The sequence below is a fragment of the Pagrus major genome, chromosome 7, assembly GCF_040436345.1.
Source record: "Pagrus major chromosome 7, Pma_NU_1.0".
Classification (NCBI taxonomy): domain Eukaryota; kingdom Metazoa; phylum Chordata; class Actinopteri; order Spariformes; family Sparidae; genus Pagrus; species Pagrus major.
The window spans coordinates 13,743,490-13,762,953 of NC_133221.1; the positions used below are offsets into that span (position 1 = coordinate 13,743,490).

At 40.5% G+C, this 19,464-nt stretch overlaps 2 protein-coding genes across 2 annotated transcripts; both read right to left on the bottom strand.

Moving 5' to 3' along the window:
* Positions 1 to 1,728: 1,728 nt before the first annotated feature.
* slc17a9b (solute carrier family 17 member 9b) lies at positions 1,729 to 13,741 on the bottom strand. The gene is made up of 13 exons (XM_073470062.1): positions 13,047 to 13,741; positions 11,502 to 11,699; positions 11,014 to 11,153; positions 10,222 to 10,321; positions 9,727 to 9,857; positions 9,496 to 9,592; positions 8,607 to 8,703; positions 7,511 to 7,598; positions 7,384 to 7,418; positions 7,116 to 7,231; positions 5,430 to 5,485; positions 5,284 to 5,313; positions 1,729 to 4,919 (listed from the first exon to the last, which is right to left on the bottom strand). Exons 1-13 carry the CDS (start codon positions 13,178 to 13,180, stop codon positions 4,741 to 4,743), a joined length of 1,401 nt encoding a protein of 466 aa, XP_073326163.1. The 5' UTR covers positions 13,181 to 13,741; the 3' UTR covers positions 1,729 to 4,740.
* A 2,133-nt stretch (positions 13,742 to 15,874) lies between these two features.
* On the bottom strand, positions 15,875 to 18,313 carry LOC141000244 (glucose-induced degradation protein 8-B homolog). Its single transcript, XM_073470909.1, has 5 exons — positions 18,252 to 18,313; positions 17,797 to 17,926; positions 17,484 to 17,680; positions 17,166 to 17,363; positions 15,875 to 16,974 (listed from the first exon to the last, which is right to left on the bottom strand). Exons 2-5 carry the CDS (start codon positions 17,912 to 17,914, stop codon positions 16,801 to 16,803), a joined length of 687 nt encoding a protein of 228 aa, XP_073327010.1. The 5' UTR covers positions 17,915 to 17,926; positions 18,252 to 18,313; the 3' UTR covers positions 15,875 to 16,800.
* Positions 18,314 to 19,464: the final 1,151 nt, after the last annotated feature.

Sequence of the window (19,464 nt, forward strand, 5' to 3'; positions counted from 1 at the left end):
ATGTATCAGAACAGAGTTTGGAAAGCAAGGAAAAGAAAAAGGAAGAGGGCAACAGAGAGGAGAGAGAGACAGAAGAGAGATGCTGATGGCTACAGGAAACAAGAGGAATTCACAAAGGAGACAGAAAACTCAAAGCACAGTTTAGCATTGCAGGACATAACCCCCGCACATCAATGTGTGAATACATTTCCTTTATTTCCGAGCTGACATTCTTGTCCATCGCAGGAACACCGCTGTGTACAGAGTGTTAACTTCATGTTTCATCTAGCTTCACAGGGATACTGTCCCTGGCTGCAGTCAAATCATGTAAAATTACCTCTGTCACGGAGCTGATTTAGGCTCAGGAGGGGAGCAAAAACAAATGAGTGTGTGTCCGCTGCCGGGACCTCAAACTCAATCAGACCATGCAAGACACTGAAATAATTAGATTTGACATTATATGCTCACTTTACAGAAACATTTCTTCGATATATTTGAAAACTAGAAGAATGGATAAAAGTGGTTCTAAGTCATAAGGGATAGCCCAACATTAGGCTAACAGGCGCAACGCAATTAGCACATAAAACCTGTCAATGGCCCTCAATATCACAGCCCTCTAAGGAGTGGCAGACTTATAGAGGCTCCTGATCTACTACTACAAAGTGATTAATCCTCCACACACAATGACCAGTCTTAAACTGGGCCTCTATATCATTAGGTAGCCCTATATGGCAGTTTAGCTTCACACTAATTAGCATTCAGATCAGGGAGCGGAGAGACAGCCCCCTCCACCACAGAGGAAGGACATAGGATGAGATGGCGACACAGTGAAATGTCATTAACTTGATGTTAATTACTAATTAATGGGGCTATTTCATTTACATGTATCTCTGGCTCTCTGATGGGGCCTGCCTTTACTGGGTTACTCTTACCAGCCGACAAGTTGGGGGAGGGTTTATCTCCCCTCTCCTCTCCTCTACACTCCCCTTACACTGTTTCATCTCTGCTAATTAAATAGTGGGCCACTCATCATGATTATGTCTGCTTTTACAACACCATTTTCTGTCAGTGAGAGCACTCCAATAAGTGGCCGACCACCTCTTTAACACCATGGCTGTTTTTTGTACGTCGAAAGCCAAATTCACTGCCAACTCACTCCACTGACTTCTATCTGACTTGTTACTTTCACTCACTTGTGACCCCTCCCTTTCTCTTCATTGCCACGCAGCAGCCACAAGCCACCCGTCTCCATGGCAACCTGAGCCGCTCGGTCCCATGAGGAGGGAGTGGGTTGGGTTGACTAGCGTCTGGCCATTCACACGTGGGCAGTGCCAGCTAGCCAACATGGCACACAGCATCCTGCCATATGGTGCCACCACATACGTCCTGCTAGCCCGAACTCGGGGTTTGGGCCTGTAGTGAGCCTCTGGTGTGAACGGGACAGGCCTGCACTAGAACCTGTACAACAGCTGATCCACATGCGTGATTGGCTATACTGGTGTACAGACAAATAGTTCTGAGTTTCATGGTGGAAAAAAAACTGCATGCAGTGCTAGACTCTTGTGTAATCATGATATTTGCTATAAGCTAAAATTAATCTTCGAGATCATGATATAAAAAGCCTCCATTATACATGACAGGAAATGTTTGTAAAGTATCTGGAAGCTGGATGACACCATGTCCTCTCCTCATTGCTGATCCTGCACTGCCTCTCTGTGGCACTGCAGAGAAAATACATGCACACGCCGATGCTGACAAAATATATTTTTATTCAAAGTTATTATATGCTTTTAAATACAACATATCTTAAAAGCATCTGAATACTGCATTGTCTTGCATTCATGTGTGTGTTTTTTTGTTTTTTTTTTAATCATACATATCTTACATGTTTGTTTGTTTTTAAAAAAAACTAAAGGCTTTCAGGAGCCTACAGTAAAACATGTTGGTTAACAAAACTCCAGCTTTTTCTCATGTTTACATTTTGCAGGATGTCAACATAGAAACAGAAAAAGAAAAAAAAAAGGTGTAAGCAATGAAGGTAGTTATAAATAACGTAATAATCTGCTAAGGTGTGTCAAACATCTGAGGAATGTGGGGTGTTGGTTGGAGTATTTTGTGCAGTGCTCTTAAGTAAATAAACGTATATGTGAGAGGTCTAGGCATATAGGTTTTGTATTGTTTACAAAATAAAGTGTACAAATCGAAGTAAGATTCGGCCTAGATATCGGATTTCAGATCAGATATCAAAATAAATTATTCTATATAGTCAGTAGGTTTGCGTGTCTTCATAGCACACACAATCTAAATATGTTCGCTGTACAGAAAAATATATCTCGACTCTGAAAGATGTAGAGAGACGAGAGAGGAAAAGTCTGAACAAATCCCCTTAATTTCCACATTTGGTAACCACTGGCCATGACAATGTAGAAAATAAACATACTTCAGGAATCAAATCTGCACTGACAAAATATGCAACCAAAGGACAGACTTCCAAAAAATTAAACATAAGTCCGGTGTTTCTATGGGAATAACAATAAATCACACACAAAAATAATTATAATCATTCATCAACAGATCACACAAAAGCAACAAAGCACCTCCAGGGAAGGCAAGAAAAGTAGCGATGTACGTTGATCAATAAATGACACCGTGTGACCACAGTGAGCATATCTTACAATCCTCTCATTGCTTCATCATCAGGCACAAAATAATAAATGCATAGATTGAAGGTACACGTGTCAAGTAAGCATCGGGGCTGGAAATGAAACCCTGTCAATGTGAAAACAGAGACTGTAAAACTGTGCAGTGAATGCCAGCGCTGTCACTTCAACATTCAGCAGTAACATAAAAAAAATACCTCCAGAAAATGAAAGAACACACTTCACTGGAGAAGGTTAACGACAGATTCAAAATGATTGACAGGGCTAACAATATCCTGACTAAACGAGGCAGGTCCGACCAAATATCGTTGATGAGACTGCCAATACATTCTGAGCGGGACGAAATCAGGGGACGAACAATGTGTCAATAGAAAAATAAAAAATCAGTCGTTAACCTACTCTCTGAAGTGTGTTCTTTCATGCTCTCGAGGCATTTCTTCATGAAAGGTCATACGACATAGATATGTTGGGTTTGAGTGTTGTTCTCCATGCATCTCCCATAGACTTCAATACAGGTGTAACCAGTCTGGCACCAAAGCAAGATTTTTTAGCGACTAGGTAACAGTGTTGTCAATGACACAATAAGGGTGGATGTAAAGCAAAGATGCTGGACAGCCTGCTCTTCTGCCTGTGCAGCATTCTTCAAGATAATTACATGAACAAGTTTCTGTATTTAGACAGGAAAGTGCAGCTCAGAGAAGAAGAAGAAAAAGAAGAAAAAAAAGAAGAAGAAGTGTTGAAACTAGACTTTCAGAAAGATCTATTACTGCAACACACTTGTGATAACTTACTATGATATGCTGTCATTTTATTTCTTTTCCTGTCATCTAACTTAATATAATGCGGTCAAGTGCGATACCAAGGGTGGATCTAATGCAAAAATTCTGGAGAGCCTGCTTGTCTACCTGTGCAGTTTTCACTAAGATAATAACATCAACAAGTTTATGTTTCCTCAGACAGGACAGTGCTGCTCAGAGAAGAAGAAGAAGAAGAAGTGAGGAAACTAGATCTATTAGGATGATTCATCCTGCATCACACTTTTGTTAACTTACTCTGGTTTGCTATTTTACCTCATAAATATAGATTTTCCTGTCATCTAACTTAATATATTTTCTTTCTAACAAAATTAATTTGACAACAAAAAAGTCGAGCCATATAAATACTATATAAGTACCCAAAATAATTAATTGAGGTATTTCTATAACATGCAGCCACATAGAAGGAAAATAAAAATAATCCATAACCTTTGGTCTTTCTACTCGAAACATGTTCCTTATGAAGACAAACAGAACAAACGCACACTGTAAAAGCCTTGTTGCTTTTGTACTTGATAAAGGTTCCGCTGACCCCTTTCACCACCTCCAATTTGCAACAATGAGATGAGCTTGTAACCATGAAGCCGGAGACTATAGATGGTAAATCGTATAGGACATTAGAGCGCCTGCCAAGTAATTAGTGCCTGGCTAATGAGGTGTCACTCAGACGGTTCACTTAGCGATGGGTGAACGGGGCGAACTAATAAAAGACTTCAGGTACGAGAGGCTGGACTCTCCCTGCATCACCCACCATGTGCCAGCGCCACCTCCCCCTCATCCCTGCAGGGTAACAACACACCACCTTGGCCTGTGACAACTGTCAGAGAGCTCCTGAGACGAACACACCCATCACACACACAGCTCCTTCGACACAAAGGAAAACCGCTGAATAAAAATTTCCAAGACTTTTTTTGCTCTAAGTAACACATAATGTAAAGACAAGTGCAAACCACCACACGCTGCACAAGCTGGGACCTGGAGGTAGTCTAGACTGTTGTTCTCCTGTAACCTTTCTCATTCCACCTTGAACTGACAGATCTAACACAGCTGTTTTTTCTAGGATTCATCACTCAAGGTCCACAAGACTTTCCAGTAACATTGTGCCGGCCCTGCTGTGTGCTTTTCAGTAACTGTTGCAGTGCTTCCTCTGCCAGACACAGAGCCAATCAAAGTCATACGCAGGATTCATCCGTGTGCCACTAGCTGTCCATTGGCTACTTCTCCAATGTTCTCCAAGCTGCTGGTTGCTAAAAGTCATATCTTTAGTCCCTCTGATGACTGACGGTTTAGATGTGGATGTTGTGGTGGCGGACCTTACAGGAGTCGATGTCCACCCGACGAGCCTCAGCGAAGGCCAGGAAGGTGCACAGGCCCAGCAGGTTGACTGTGGTGATGAGGGCAAACACGGTCGCCCACGAGCCTGTGGCCTCGATGAGATACCCCGAGAAATACACCATCAGGACCCCTGTGCAGGATCACACACCATAAAAAGCATATTAGCACAAAGATACAAACAGAGCATCTTCTATGTGATTGTGCAGTTTTCCACAGAGAAAATGTCACAGTCCATTACACATCCCTCACCGGACAGCTAACTGTCATCCTCTGTTCCCTGCATTATTCATCTGACACAAACTTCGTTATGCTCCCTTGATGAAATATACATGGCACATAGGAGCCAGCGTGACTGACAGGAGACACATCAGCTCAAAGTTTAAATCTAGAGAAGTGGATGAATTATTTCACTAAATGGCTTTTTGAAGGCTGGAACAGAAATGAAGCAACTGCTGGTGAAAGATTGATCACAGACGTTTTGTTCTCAAACTCACCTGAGAAAGCACCACATGTATTCATAACACCTGGAAGATATTCAGATACACGCATTAAAACATTTAAAAAACATAATTAAAACTTCATCAGTGCTGAAGTGTTGAATGAATGAAAGTATCTTTTTAAAAACGTTTGTCTGACTTACCAAATAAGGCTCCTGCACAAGAAGGAGCGAGATCTTGAACATTTACAGATACACCGCTGCAAAAGAGATAAATGTCATGAGTCACTTTATAAGTGCACGCACTGAATTGAGAGTAACAACAAAGAATTAGCTAGATAAACTGCAGCCATTAATAGATTAGAACCACAACAGAATAGAAATTAAACGTCTGTGCTCTGGGAAATGTATTTTGGACGGTTTCTATTCTTTTCCCAGCCTGCTAACATCGACTGCATCCATTTTGTTCGTTGCACATACAGTATGTACTCATCAAGTCTGGAACCTGAATGAAAACAATACACCTCATATATATATATATATATATATATACATACATATATACACATATATATATATATATATATATATATATATATATATATATATATATATATATATATATATATATATATATATATATATATATATATAGTATTAGTATGTGCCTAATAAAGACTAACTACAACTAATACTGTGTTTCACAAATATTAAATATGTTATTTGTATTTTTTTAAGATATTCCCCAATACATAAAAAATAAACAAATGTCCAGAAAAGAAGGAAATACAAAATTATAAGCAACACTTAAAAAGCCACAATCAAACTACTAGAAAAAGGCTCCGAAACAGAAAAACCAAACACATAGTAAAGTCAGAAAAGGAGGGTCAGGAGGTCACACCATAGCTGATGATTCTTCCTCATACTCCCACACCACAATTGTTCACTCACCCTTTCCTAGTAAGCAATCATGCATTTACATTGGCATAAAGTGAAGGCCTTACACGTTAAAAGGACAGGTCTGGTGATATTATATATTTTTGTTATTATAAACAACTCTCATGAAAACCTCAAACCAACAATGAAAAAAAGTATTAGCGAGTCTGAGCAGCATTTATCGTATTCCTCTGTGCCGTAGAGCTCCACTGTTGTCCAAAAGCTATTAAAAACGCAGAAATGAGCCACACTGTTGCGCTGGGTGACATTTCCTGAATTACTATAAACACAGCCATGTTAGTTTATTTGAGCTGAATCCACTTACAACATCTCGCTGCCATAAATACTCACTAGCACTTGTAAAAAAAAAAATGGTCAGCTATAAATGCACTTGTTACTTCTTCTCTGAAGTGCTTTGTGTAGCTATATTATTAACAAAAGTACATCTCAAGGATTAATGAATAACAGTTTTTAGCAGGCGTTACCTTTTCCAGGAGAAATAAAGGATAGTAAGATTCTTGCTTTTGGGAAATTTCCTTAAGTGGTTAAAGCAAGAGTGCAAAACACAAAGCAATTCAATAAATCAGTGGTTCTGTGTGGGTTGAAGTCCAGACTAAACTTTCTAACTGCAGGCCTAATATAAGCAGAGATGCTGCCAAGTTTTCCCTGGATCAACCTGGTGGAGCTTAGTACTGGATGGTGTAATTTCTGACAACAAACAGACTTGTACACTGAAAAAAGGTGGTGAAAATACAGCACTTTGATGTCTAAGAGGCTGTGATGAGGTGCTGCCCTCATTGTGATGGAAATGAATGTACTGGATTCAAATGGTGTCACCAAGTCCGCAAAATGAAACATGAAATGGACACACTGATCTTTGCGGAACACTTCATTTAAATCTAAAAAAAGGTGTTGGTGTCAGGGCAAGAGACAAAGTGTGAGGCCAGTCAGTACCTGTGACTGAAGGTGGTGAGGCCCATGGCGGCAGACACAAATGCTACAGCCCAGGGGAAGGTGGTCTTGCCACACAGAAGAAGGGTAAACACACCGGACACACCCATGGAGAAAAACTAACAGAGGAATGAATGCACACAAAACCACACAAATTAAAAATCTTACATAATACACTATGTACAAGTGTAAAGAGTAAAGAGGACATTCACAATGAGCCTGAACACAAAACATATACGCATAATAACAAGACAACTGCCAGATATTTTACCTGCATCAACTTCCTCACCGAGGCTGTATCGAAGCCTACGGGAATCAAGAGAGAAATTAGGACATGTAATTATGCAGCTGCTCGATCAGTCAGTGTAATTCTGATATCTGCTCCTCAGTTGTCCTACCTTGACTGATGAGGTGGTCAGACAGACAGCCACTGAAGAGGGATGAGGGTATGGCCACCAACCAGGGAATGACATTGAACACCCAACCCTGGAAGGGCAACATATTTTAAAGGCGAAACAGCAGGGAACTTTGGGTCATTTCTCGCAGTGTGTTAGGTACTTGTCCCTGTGGTCAGTCCATCCACCACTTAGGTCCAGACTGTAATATGCGATCATGAGACATTCCTGGTGCTCAGAGGAGGAAACCTAATGACTTTGGTGACCCCCTTACTTTTTCTCTACAGCCTGTCCCCTCCTGGTTGACTTTTTAGATTTTAGTGAAATGTCTTAACGACTGTTAGGTGGACTGCCATCAAATTTTAGACATCAGACATTCATGGTCCACAGAGGATGAACCCTAATGGATTTGACTTTTCACATGCCACTAGTAGGTTAAACTTCTTATTTATCCAGTTTAAAACTATTTATCAGTTGAATTGGCACAACATTTTCGACAGACTTTCAGACGATGCATCATAGTGACTTTGGTGATTACCTGACATTTGTTCTAGTGCCACCATGAGGTCAAAATTCAGCCAATAATTTGGTTTATGACCAAATAGCTACAAAGCGATAACATTCCCATCAGCCTCAACTTAAGCTGTTGTGAGCGTACCGGCGTTAGCATTCAATTTAAAGCAGTGCTGTTACGAAGTGCAGATCCGCCAGCATGCCTGGAGAATCTTAGTCTTTTTTAACGCATAATATGTAACATTTCTGCATCATTATGACTAAAAATGATTAAACCTTTTATTTGCATTTAAACAGGGCATGTCATTTGCTCACCTGTCAATGGCGTCATATGCCCTTGACTGCCTCTAGTTGCTAACGTGAATAAAACTTTAATACAATTACATCCATGAACATCAAACTATGCCTTTTTTTTATTGATTTGAATGAGAGGCCCCTTTTAGCAAAAATGACATACTGTGCGTTTCTATAACGCTCCAGTATTTCTTGATTTTAACCCTCCTGGCTGGTTCACGTTAATCATGTTTCCCGTGATCCTGAGGTCAAATATGTGATCAAAGGGAAGATGTAAAAGTGGCCGGCTTACCTTGGCTTCGGGGAAGGTGTCTCTAAAGAATGTCGGCAGCCACGACAAAAGAGTGAAGAAGGTGCTCGCTGTGCAAAGGTGAGTAACAATCACGGCACTGGTCAGAGAATAGAGAGAGAGAAACAGAAGATAAGTGCATTTAAAGTATACTGATGTAAACTGTAGGTATACAGTGATGCTGACAGAGACAATGTCCCATTTCTTTGAGCGAAGTGTCATGACTTGACAGAAGTCTGTGCTTCTCTATCCTGTCTAAATCATACCTGTGTTTAGGCAGGTAGCATGAAAGCATCAAGAATATGGGATATTTTAAGCCCACAGCCATCAAACTATCATCTTCTCCATTACTGTCAAGGTGGAAACATCAAATACTGTAAAACCACAGAGGGTCTCCCTGTCACTGAGAATAGAGCATATCAGTTGCATTGCAGTGTATAAATATCTGGGCCGTAGGGAAAGACAGGAAGGACGTGGAAGAACTCAATATCAGAGACAGTAACAGACAGCTGAGGCAACCAGGGACTAGGCTCGCTATTCTGAAATCTGGTACTTATAAAAGCTGAATCTTAGTCTACAGCAACGATAGTCTTACAGAAACCTCCTCACTGAGTTATTATCTATAAAGATGTGATGATTCATACATGTTTACATCCTTCCTCTTAAATTAATCTAACAAAATATTTCCATGGTTAGTATAGAAATGCAATAAGAGTTTGGATGTTGCTGTAATATAGCCACAGGGTTACAGTAGAACTTCCTGACAAAATTACAGCTGCTCGTTCATCTAAATATGAGAGCAAACAAACAACCGGGTCCATGAAAGAAGGAACTACACAGAGTACGGAAGGCACACATACACACACACACACTTCCTTTATCTTTAGCTCACCAGACTGAAGGTTGTTTGAGCAGGCGTAACCAATGTCTTTTGGACAGTTTGGACTGGGGCCCACCACTTCCCAGGGACTCCAGGGTGATGATAGGCCCTGCAAACACAGATGAACACAGGCCCATGGGTATACATGAGGACACTGACTCCAATTATACAAATAAGCAGCTGCGAGATAAGAGCATGCAGTGACACCGCAGATACTGTCGACACTGTTAAAGCCTCCCTTGCCTTCTCCTTTGAGCAGATATTTCCACATGCAGTAGGCCCACAGGAGTGAGAGGAGACCAGACACATAGAAAACACTCTCCCAGCCATACAGGTCCAACATGAGGGAGCCAGCCCCTCCAATGATGAGAGTGCTGAAAAAAAAATAAAATTAAAAAAAAACAAAACACGCACAACAAGACATGACAAGTCAGACAAATACACCCTTGCGACACGATGTTTCAACATAGTAAAGTACTGGATTAGACACATAAATGGCATGAGCTGCATTTTGGAAACAAGCAAATATCAGGCTAGAAACATGTCTACACATCTACATATAGATAAATAAGTCACCATTTTTAAACACTAACAGGTATCAGTAATGATTCTCTAGAGCACAAAAGCCACAGCTCTCAAATGAACACTTCCTCTTCGCACTACACAACAATGACTTTCTAGGACAAACATTCATTCCTGTCACACCATTCGCTGTTTGTTGCGCAACGCTTGACTCACCCCAGGTAGGAGCCACTACCCACGGTGCTCATGAGAAAGCCTCGCTCACTTTCCACCACCTTTTGAGAGCACAGACTCGCCAGAGAAGGGTAATGAACTCCTAAAATCAGGATACAAAACGTGAGGGGTTACTGTTTTGAAAGAAGAACGAACAAGGAAATAGTGGGACTTTTTTAGCACCTCATCACACAAAATAAACATCTGAGCGATGTGACTCACAGCAAATACTTTGGCGGTAGTGTGATAATGTAGAATCCAGAACATTAACTCCTGCGTTTGAGCTCACCGCCAGAAGCAATTTAAGGACAGTCCTTAATCACCCCGCCTGTATAGATTATTAATTCTTGTTTCTCAAGCCAAATAAACAAAACACAAAGTAAAGCTGGCCAAATGAACAGTGTTAACGATCTGGGATTTCCTGCTGTGATCAAACTACGGGTATGAAAAATGGAGCTAATATGACAATGTGTTCAATTTTTTTTCTTCAAATCAGATCAGTTTTAGCTCCTTCGGGCTTTTTAACAGGTTTTATTAGAGAATGTGGTAAAAAAAAAAAAAAGAAAAGTGACAAATGACAGACATTTATTCACAAAAGAAACTTGTGCTATTGCGTGTTCGTGTGTTTTCATGTCCCTAAACACAGACTTTTGCAAGTTGCATAATTACACCGTGCGCACCCATTTTTTACGGTCTAAAAGAGCAAAAAGCCTTAAGAGATTAGATGTTTCACCTCGCTGGCTTACAGTGATCTCAGGTTGCAATTCACACTCTTTCAAAAGCCGTCGTTCTCACCTTGCAACAAGCCCATTAGGAAGCGGGCCACTGTCATGGAGAGGATTGGCTGGGAGCAGAAGTGGGCCAGGATGGGGGTGAAGGCTGTCATCGACCCCCATGCTGCTGCAGACAGCAGGAGGACCTTCTCACCTCCGACCCTGCAGACAGACAGCCTGTATCAGCTTATCTTAAACTTATATTCTTATATCTCCTAAACAACTTTTAGGGGGATAATTTTATCTATCTGTTGATGACACTTACTGAGCCTTTGAGTGTTGAGCAAACATCTGGCTTTATTCGTCATATTATCTGTACACGCCAAGCAAACATAAAATGGGCCATCTGTGTCACTCCCAGGAATGTTCTCTCATGCAAATGACACTTAACAAGCCGGAGGCTTTAACAGGTACCAACTGCAAAGACGTGTCACTGTCAGCATTCATATCACAGCAGACATCTGTGTAATGCAGTCTTCTTATCACACTCTTATCTTAAATGTTTCCCACCGGTCACTGACGTAGCCTCCGAACACTTGGGTGAAGCAGTAGCCCCAGAAGAAGCTGCCCAGCACCATGCCGGACTCCCTCTTGCTCCAGTGGAACTTCTCTGCCATGCTGACAGCGCAGATGGGCATGGCCACACGGGCGCAGTAGAGGAGGCATGTCCCGAGCAGCAGCACCGCTGTCCATACCCTCGCCACCGGCCTGCAGAGACAGGGACGCAGAATGGATAGTAGCCAAGGCAACATTTGGGGATAAACCTTGGACTCAACTGATAGGGGATGTCTTATCTAACTAGGGGAGGAAATAACTGCTTCCAATCAGAGTATTTTTAACTAGGGGTAGACCCATTATCGGCCCTGGCCGATTATCAGGGCAGATATTCAGAAATTTCCAATTATCGGTCTCTGATTTTTCTGTCAGATTGCAGATGAAATAAACTCATTCTAAAATGTGTAATTAAGAGCCTATAAACACTGAATCTGCAAAGTTACTAGTGTCTAAATGTATCAAATAAATGTTGTTTCTAATACAGCCTGACTGTAATCGATTTTTGGGCGATACCAATATTAGGGAGTAAAAAATTCTGATATTGATCGGCCGATGTACACATATCTTTTTTTAAATGATCCCTCAAACGTGGTTATCAAACACTTGCGACAGTGATGTGTTACAGAGTCAGGATGATTTACAGATTAACAATAAACTTTATCGTCTAAAATGACAATACAGAATGTCGACTCAATCTTTTTAAACATTTATTTGTGCCTTCCTCCATAAACATTGTAAACAGTAAGATATAGCCTGAGCCTTACGCCTGAATATGTCAACAATTTGCTGTTTCTATAGTGCAATACTCATTCTGTGCAACGCTAATATGTTGTTTTGTGCATTAACTCTGATTCGCAAAAGACAAAAACCAACTCAAGCGAGCGTACAAACTTTTCGTGCAAGTTAGAGGACTATTTTATTTTTATTTTGACATTTCTAATGCGATATTCTTCAAAACGCGCGTATAATTTCTTTATGGAGACACGGCAACTGGCTCTAAAGAAGGACTTTTGACGTTTTTTTTGCGGGTGAGGTGAGGAGTGTTCATCTAGATGCAACAAAGTCCTACATACTGGACCTTTAAATTAAGGAATCTAATACAATCTTATCTACTAACAAAATGTATGTGGAGTAAATGCTAAATCCCCAAAATGTGAGAAAGTTTGGTGTCAGAACAAGAGTAACTTTTCTTATTCTGACTTATTTTTCACAGAGGGGGCACCACTTCCTTCCTTCTTATTGATGATACGTGTCATTTCACCATCAGATATGGAGGCACTACAAAAAGCTGCTCTGTGTTTCAGGTCAGAGAACAAGAAAGCTGCTTAAGCAAGCACCAATTAAGTACCAGTGTTGCTTTAGATTAAACCAAACACACTTTCTTGGTTGTCACAGAAGAGCCTCGGGGGGGGGGGAAATAATCAGCCTGTTGAGCTGATCAGAGCAAACACACGAACAAACAATGGATACAAACTTGGATACAGTGTCTGTCTGTGTTACCTGGACCAGTTGGTGTTGTGTTCAGACCACTTCTTGTGACCTCCAGGCGCTCCGATCTTGTCGGACGGATGGTTTTCCTTGTGACAGACCAAATCTGGACTAAAGTTCTTGCCATATTTTTGAATAACTGCCATTCAACGCGAGCTAACTGCAGCCTCCTTTTAAAAACCGCCTCGGCTGCTGTTGTACTTTCTTGTCTGTTTCCGGTCGATCAGTGAGTCAGAAAAAAAAAGTAGACGGTTTGGCAGGAAAACAACACGCACCAAAGCTTCTTTTTGAAGTGATCTGCGGAATCACATCACGGGTTTGTCGGTGTTTAGATCCATATCCAGGGGGGAGGCTGGACTCACAGGCGATGGTCACGGAGCTGAGCTATAAGAGGAGAGCCTGTTTTTTTTCCTGATGCCCCGAGGAGGAGTGATCCACGTGTCAGTTTTCCTCCTCCGGCCGAGCCACGCAGTTCTTCGCCTGATCGGTAGGGTTTTTAGTCAGGAAGTGATTTTAGTCTTTTCTACGCCGGCTCCGACCGTCTTGTCATCAGTCACAGCGTCTCCGAACAGGCCAGAGAGACGCCCCTGGGCTCCTCTCCCATCATGACGGTGCAATATAGAAAATGTATCCGTGTCGTCTCCGGGAGCATCGTCGGAGGAGCACCAGGATGTAGTCTCTCCTCCTGACCTGTCCTTGCCGGATGAAGACGGTGATGGTGCCCGCGTTGAGAAGCTGCTGTCGGGCGCTACCAAGTGCCTGCAAGGTTATTATAGCTGGTCCGTCTTCTCCTGGCTGTTTGGGTCGTTACATAACATTGTGCGTTCACCGCAACTTTTCCAGCAGCTCTCAGTCTGCAAGAAGTGCATGCAACCCATGAGTCAAGTTAAAGTAGCAGCACTGCAAATAAAACGTACTCCCAATGGGCCCCTACTTTGTACTTTTACTCAAGTAGTACACATCTGAGGTGCTGCTGCAGGAGTGTTTCCATTTCATGCCTCTCTTTCTACTCCTGTACAATTCAGAGTGAAATATTGAACTACATTTATCTGAGAACATTAGATTTTATAAACAAACATGCATCCACAAGTCAAACTTGAGTAAAAGTATATATAAATATGTATGTATATATATATATATATATATATATATATATATATATAGAGAGAGAGAGAGAGAGAGAGAGAGAGAGAGAGAGAGTAGTCTTTAAATAGTACTTCAGTAAGAAGTGAAAGTCAGCGATGACAATAGTCGAGTAAAAGTCTTCAAGTATCTGATATTAAATGTACTTAGGCCTAACTTAAAGGGGCGGTGTGTAGTTTTGGAGTTCAGACTCAGAATTTGAATATTCACAATAAACATGAGGTAATAACACAAACTTAGAAATATTCATCTTTTCCATAACTGAATAAACAAGCTGTCCTCAATAAGGTCCCCAGAACACCGTTTGAAGCTAGAAAGGTGGCAGGGTCTGCCAAATATAAACAAAGTGAAACAGTCTGAAATTGCGTTGTCCTTTAAGGTCAGTGTGTACATTCAATCATAAATAAAGAAGAGAGTTTGTTTATTTAGTTTGTGTAGGCATTAAAAAAAATCAGTCAATGGAAATCTTTCTCCTATGACTCAAATCTCTTCCCCAATACTATATAGTACAACTTTAAGTATCAAAAGTGGCCTAGTTTATGAGCAATAAGTGTACTTTCCTATCAGTAGTACTAGTAAAAGTAAATTATACATATATTTACAACTGTTTACAATGAGTTGACCAATTGTCGGATTAAATATTCAGCATTTTTCTGATTATCAGAATCAGTGTTGTTTGTTAAATCTGCTTCGCAATAACACTGGAGTAGCACTCAGTTGAGCGCACACTTCTGCCAAGGCTCAACAGTCCCCTTTCATTTCAAAAAAGTCTAATCCAGTATCAGAGATCCAGATTTTTATTTAGATGCGCATCAAATTGTATTCACTCATCAGATACCAGCCACCTAAATATGCCAGATTTTTTTTCCATCAAGATCCATGCATTATTCCAAGAGAAAGTGTTGTGAAATGCCCTATCTCACAATGTCCAAGAAAGTGAAAAAAAATTATTCGATCCGTACTAAAAGTTAATGGGGTCTAGTCTGGCCCCAGCCCCATCCTCCATTCAAGTTTCGTGGAAGTCCGTTCTGTAGTTTTCTGTTTAATTCTGCTGACAAACCAACCAACAAACAGACACAAGCAAAAACATAACCTCCTTCGCAGGTAATTAGTTAATTTAAAAATGCATTGCTTTGGTTCTGATGCAGCATGTTAAATGTAGTGGAGTAGAAGTATATAATAAAATAAGTATAAAGTAGTTGAGAATGGAAATACACAAGTGAAGTGGCAGTACCTCAAAATTATACTTAAGTACTACACTTAAGTAAATAAACTTAGTCACTTTCCGTTACTTAAAACATGTGATGAACTTATAAATCATGACCTGTCATATCAGAACATTAAATAGATCAAGTTAGCTCCATCAGGACCAACTACAACAGCAAATGCTTCTTACACATCACTGTATCAGTATTAATAATTAAATATAATTAAATAATAGTATACCACTCACAAGGGACATTGTTTTGCATTATGAGTACTTTACTTTTGATACTTAATTACATTTTGCTGATAATACTTACAAGCATGATGTAAGTAGTGAAGCAGAAGTATAAAGTGCCATAAAATGGAAACACTCCCGTAAAAGTACTTCAATTTTGTACGCAAGTGCAGTGCTTGACCTTCCACCTCTGCTGCTGTACCCCCTTTGTACAAATTTCCACAATGAAAAACACCCCAAGCTTTTACGTTCTTGATGACTTGTGCAGTTTAAAAATTCACTTTTATTGCAAAATAATATCCCAGCAAAAAAAGCACATCAAATTTTGCAAAAGAGCTACTTATTCCATACATGTAAATAATCCATCTGTATAAGTGTCTCCACGTCTGTGGACATGGATTTATCCGTTCACATCTTATAATATAATCTGTGATATTTTATAACAGTATGAAACTGAGGCTGCCTTTAAGCTTGCACATTCACAGTATGCTGCAAAGTTTTTAGCCTTCCAGGAATCTTGCCTTGTCACACTTCTTAACTGCTACCGTGATGTATAGCTTGAAAGTTTATCTTGTCTATGTCAGCATCTTTTTGTAATATCTCAAGCAATAACGCAGTATGAATCTAAAGCTGAAATTTAACTTTCAAAGTCACAGTAGTTTCAAACGTCCCAATATCATGGTTTGGCTGTGGCCATCATATAGAGTACTAGCAAAATGACTACTAGCTGAAATGTGTATGATATTTGTAAGGAAAAAGTTTGTGTTTATTTGAGGCAGTGCACACTGAGCCAACCATGCTCCCTAAACATCAAACTCAGCCCCTCCTAAGTGGTCACACACAGAAAGTGACAGCCTAATTTAGGCTTTATTCACACCCTCCTATGCCAACAACTTTCCCTGCCAACAGACAGAAAAAAAAAACTAGTGTACTAATTGTACATAACAAATATGTAAATTATAATACCGAGTAAAATAATGGTTTGCATGTTACTTAAGTGTGAGAAGTCATTTTAAAATTCCATCAATCCAGTTTGCACATTCTAAGTTATTAAAGTATCAAAAAGCAACCCTTACAAAAAAGAAAAGGTTGTACTCTACATGAGTCTGTTTGTTGGGGTATAAATAGATAAAGGAAATGTGTCCATTTTGTAATGCTGTGGTATGTTTTCACTCTGGGTCCTTATTTGGGGTCTTCGATGGTTCCCTTGCTGAGGTCCGTCATTTTGGGATACTTCACTTTCTTTTGGTCAAGTTCATTTTGAGCCCACAGCAGTAGCTTCAGGAGCTTGGCCAGCTTGGGTGTTGACTCTCTGTTTTCATAGTCTAGCACACACTGATTCACTTCACTCCATACCTGAAAGACAAAGACACATAGTCACAGTTATTGCTTTGTATAAATTCAACATTCAACAGGGGGGACATAGAGAGACATAAAGCTACACTAACAAACAACGTTTAAACAGATTTATTCCATTTATATGAAATTGAAACATTGGAATAGGAAGGGACACAGGTATGCGCTCTACTAAGATGCATTGACTCTACCTTTTGTCTCTGCATCATATTAAGAAGATCTCCAAAAGGTGACTCTTCGGGGTTGTCAAATGCCAGCAGGGCCAGCGTCCTCTCCATCTCAGTGAGACATTCCCGGCTCTCCTCCCCCTGCTCTGCCAACTGGCTCTGGGCAAATTCCAGGGCAGCTTCTGTCTCCCTCAAGCGAATCAACTCAATCAGATGCTGCTGCTGCAAAAACAAAAAGCCAGACGATGCAACAAGGAGTGAGAAAAACAGAAGTAGAGAAAGACAGGTGGTACAAATTATATCGCTAAAAGTGCCTAATTAAAGACTAGCGTGCTATTTTACCTGTAGGTGAAAGTAGAGGTAACGGTTGGTATCCAGCAGCTCTGGGTGCAGACTGTTGATCAGTGCAATGGCATCCTGGATCTGTCCCTTCAAGATCATCTCTCTGATCTTAATTCTTTCATCTAGGGAATCCAAGTCCACACTAGGCTCTATTCCAGACTCCATCCTGAATTTCTCTGCTGCCTCCTTGAAGCCCTCTGTTGAACAGAAAACGTTGTGACTATTCCACATTTAAGCACCTAATTTATTTACACAATTGATCTACATAGACAACTGACAGCAAATGTTTGATCACAAAAAAACGACACTTCACCTGTCACCAGGTAGTTCATAATGAGTCTGTTCATGTCAGCTCTCTGGATGTGGACATTGTTGAGTTTATCCATCCACTCCTCCCTTGTTATGTCCTCCGGCTTCTCTGCATAACTCATTATGATAATATCCTAGACGAGTACAAAAGGATTATTTATGACAGAATGTCTACGTGACTTAAATCCGAGGTCAGAACAACTATGTAACGTTATAACGGTTTGCGTTTTTCAGTTTGTAACGGAAATCAAATGTCATGATAGTTGGGGCCTTCGATGAAAAACACAACATTGAAGCCTGAATATGTCAACACAAATCAAAACAAAGACAACTTCGGCCTTTCGGCGCATTTATATCGAATAAACACATCCAGAACGAGTGCTGTTCTGTTTAAAAGTCTTCTATCGACATACATCTACAGTTCTATGTAAATAAAAATGGCTATTTAACTCCCAATACCTGAAAATGTTGTTGCTACTTTCCAGCAGTAGCTAGCTAGCGAGCGGAGAAGAGCCTCTTCTTCTTCTTCTTCTTCCTTCGGCCCGTTTCCGGTACCGCAAACTACACACTGACTGTACTGCTGCCCCCTACAGTGAGTTCAAAGAATTACATGACCATTTCTTAGAGAACTGTGATTTCATTTTGCCTGACCTGAGGCCAAAATATGTGTTTAAAAATCCCCCATGTAGTTTTATGCTAATCCTAATCGCCAGGCAAAGAAAAAGAAGAACTATCCAGTTTTTCAGTGTGTGGATTGTTGATATTGTATAGAAGATTATGAATTCTAAACACCATCCTTTTGCAGGGAAATTACTTTTTTCTCTTTGTCTCTTCACCTATCATACAGTAGTCTCAATCCTTCTTTTCATATACCACAGTCAGTGCATGGGACTGTGACTGTGAAAGCACTTGAAATAGGAGGGACAAAAGGGGCCTCTACTGGTGGAATCATGCAATAGACCAAACTGTAGACCGGTTGAGGTTGAAGAGGGAGAATTTTTAGCTGCACCCTATTTTTCCCCCCACAAGTAATTATTTATCATATCATATTTATTGTCGTCTCAATTTATAGTTTGTCTTTATCAGACTCTTCATAGCCTAGATTTGTATTTTTACTTTTTTTTGTCTAATACTATGTCCTTTTTTTGTTGTTCAAGGACAGGCACTTGAAGACACTGTGGCGGCCCCTGCCTGTGTTGTGGACAAGTTACTATGTCATACTTTCTCTTTAAAATGTGGAGCAGTTAGCAGTAGCCAGCCTGATTTGGAAAACCTGGGCTAAGCGCTACCACATAATAAAAGCCCAGCCCTGCTCTGGGCTCTCGCTCTCTCTCACTTGGTCCGGATCCAGCCAGCGTCCGGCCATTCTAGCTTTGCTTTGTTTAGTTTTGTTTTCGCACTACAACACCACACACCTCATAATCTCACACATTCACATTTACACTACTGATAATACTGACTTACACACCCCACATTTGTTATCATTCGTCCTGTTATTTGCTTTATTATAATAAATACTTTAAATTCTCAGTCAACTATTGTGTCCATCCCGTATTTGTCATGGCCTAAGAGCTGGGTCATGACAACACATTAAGCTCTAATCAACTTTCCTATTATATTTATGCTGTTGTACTATTTCTATTGTGAACATGCACGCAGAGTCAGCCTAGAT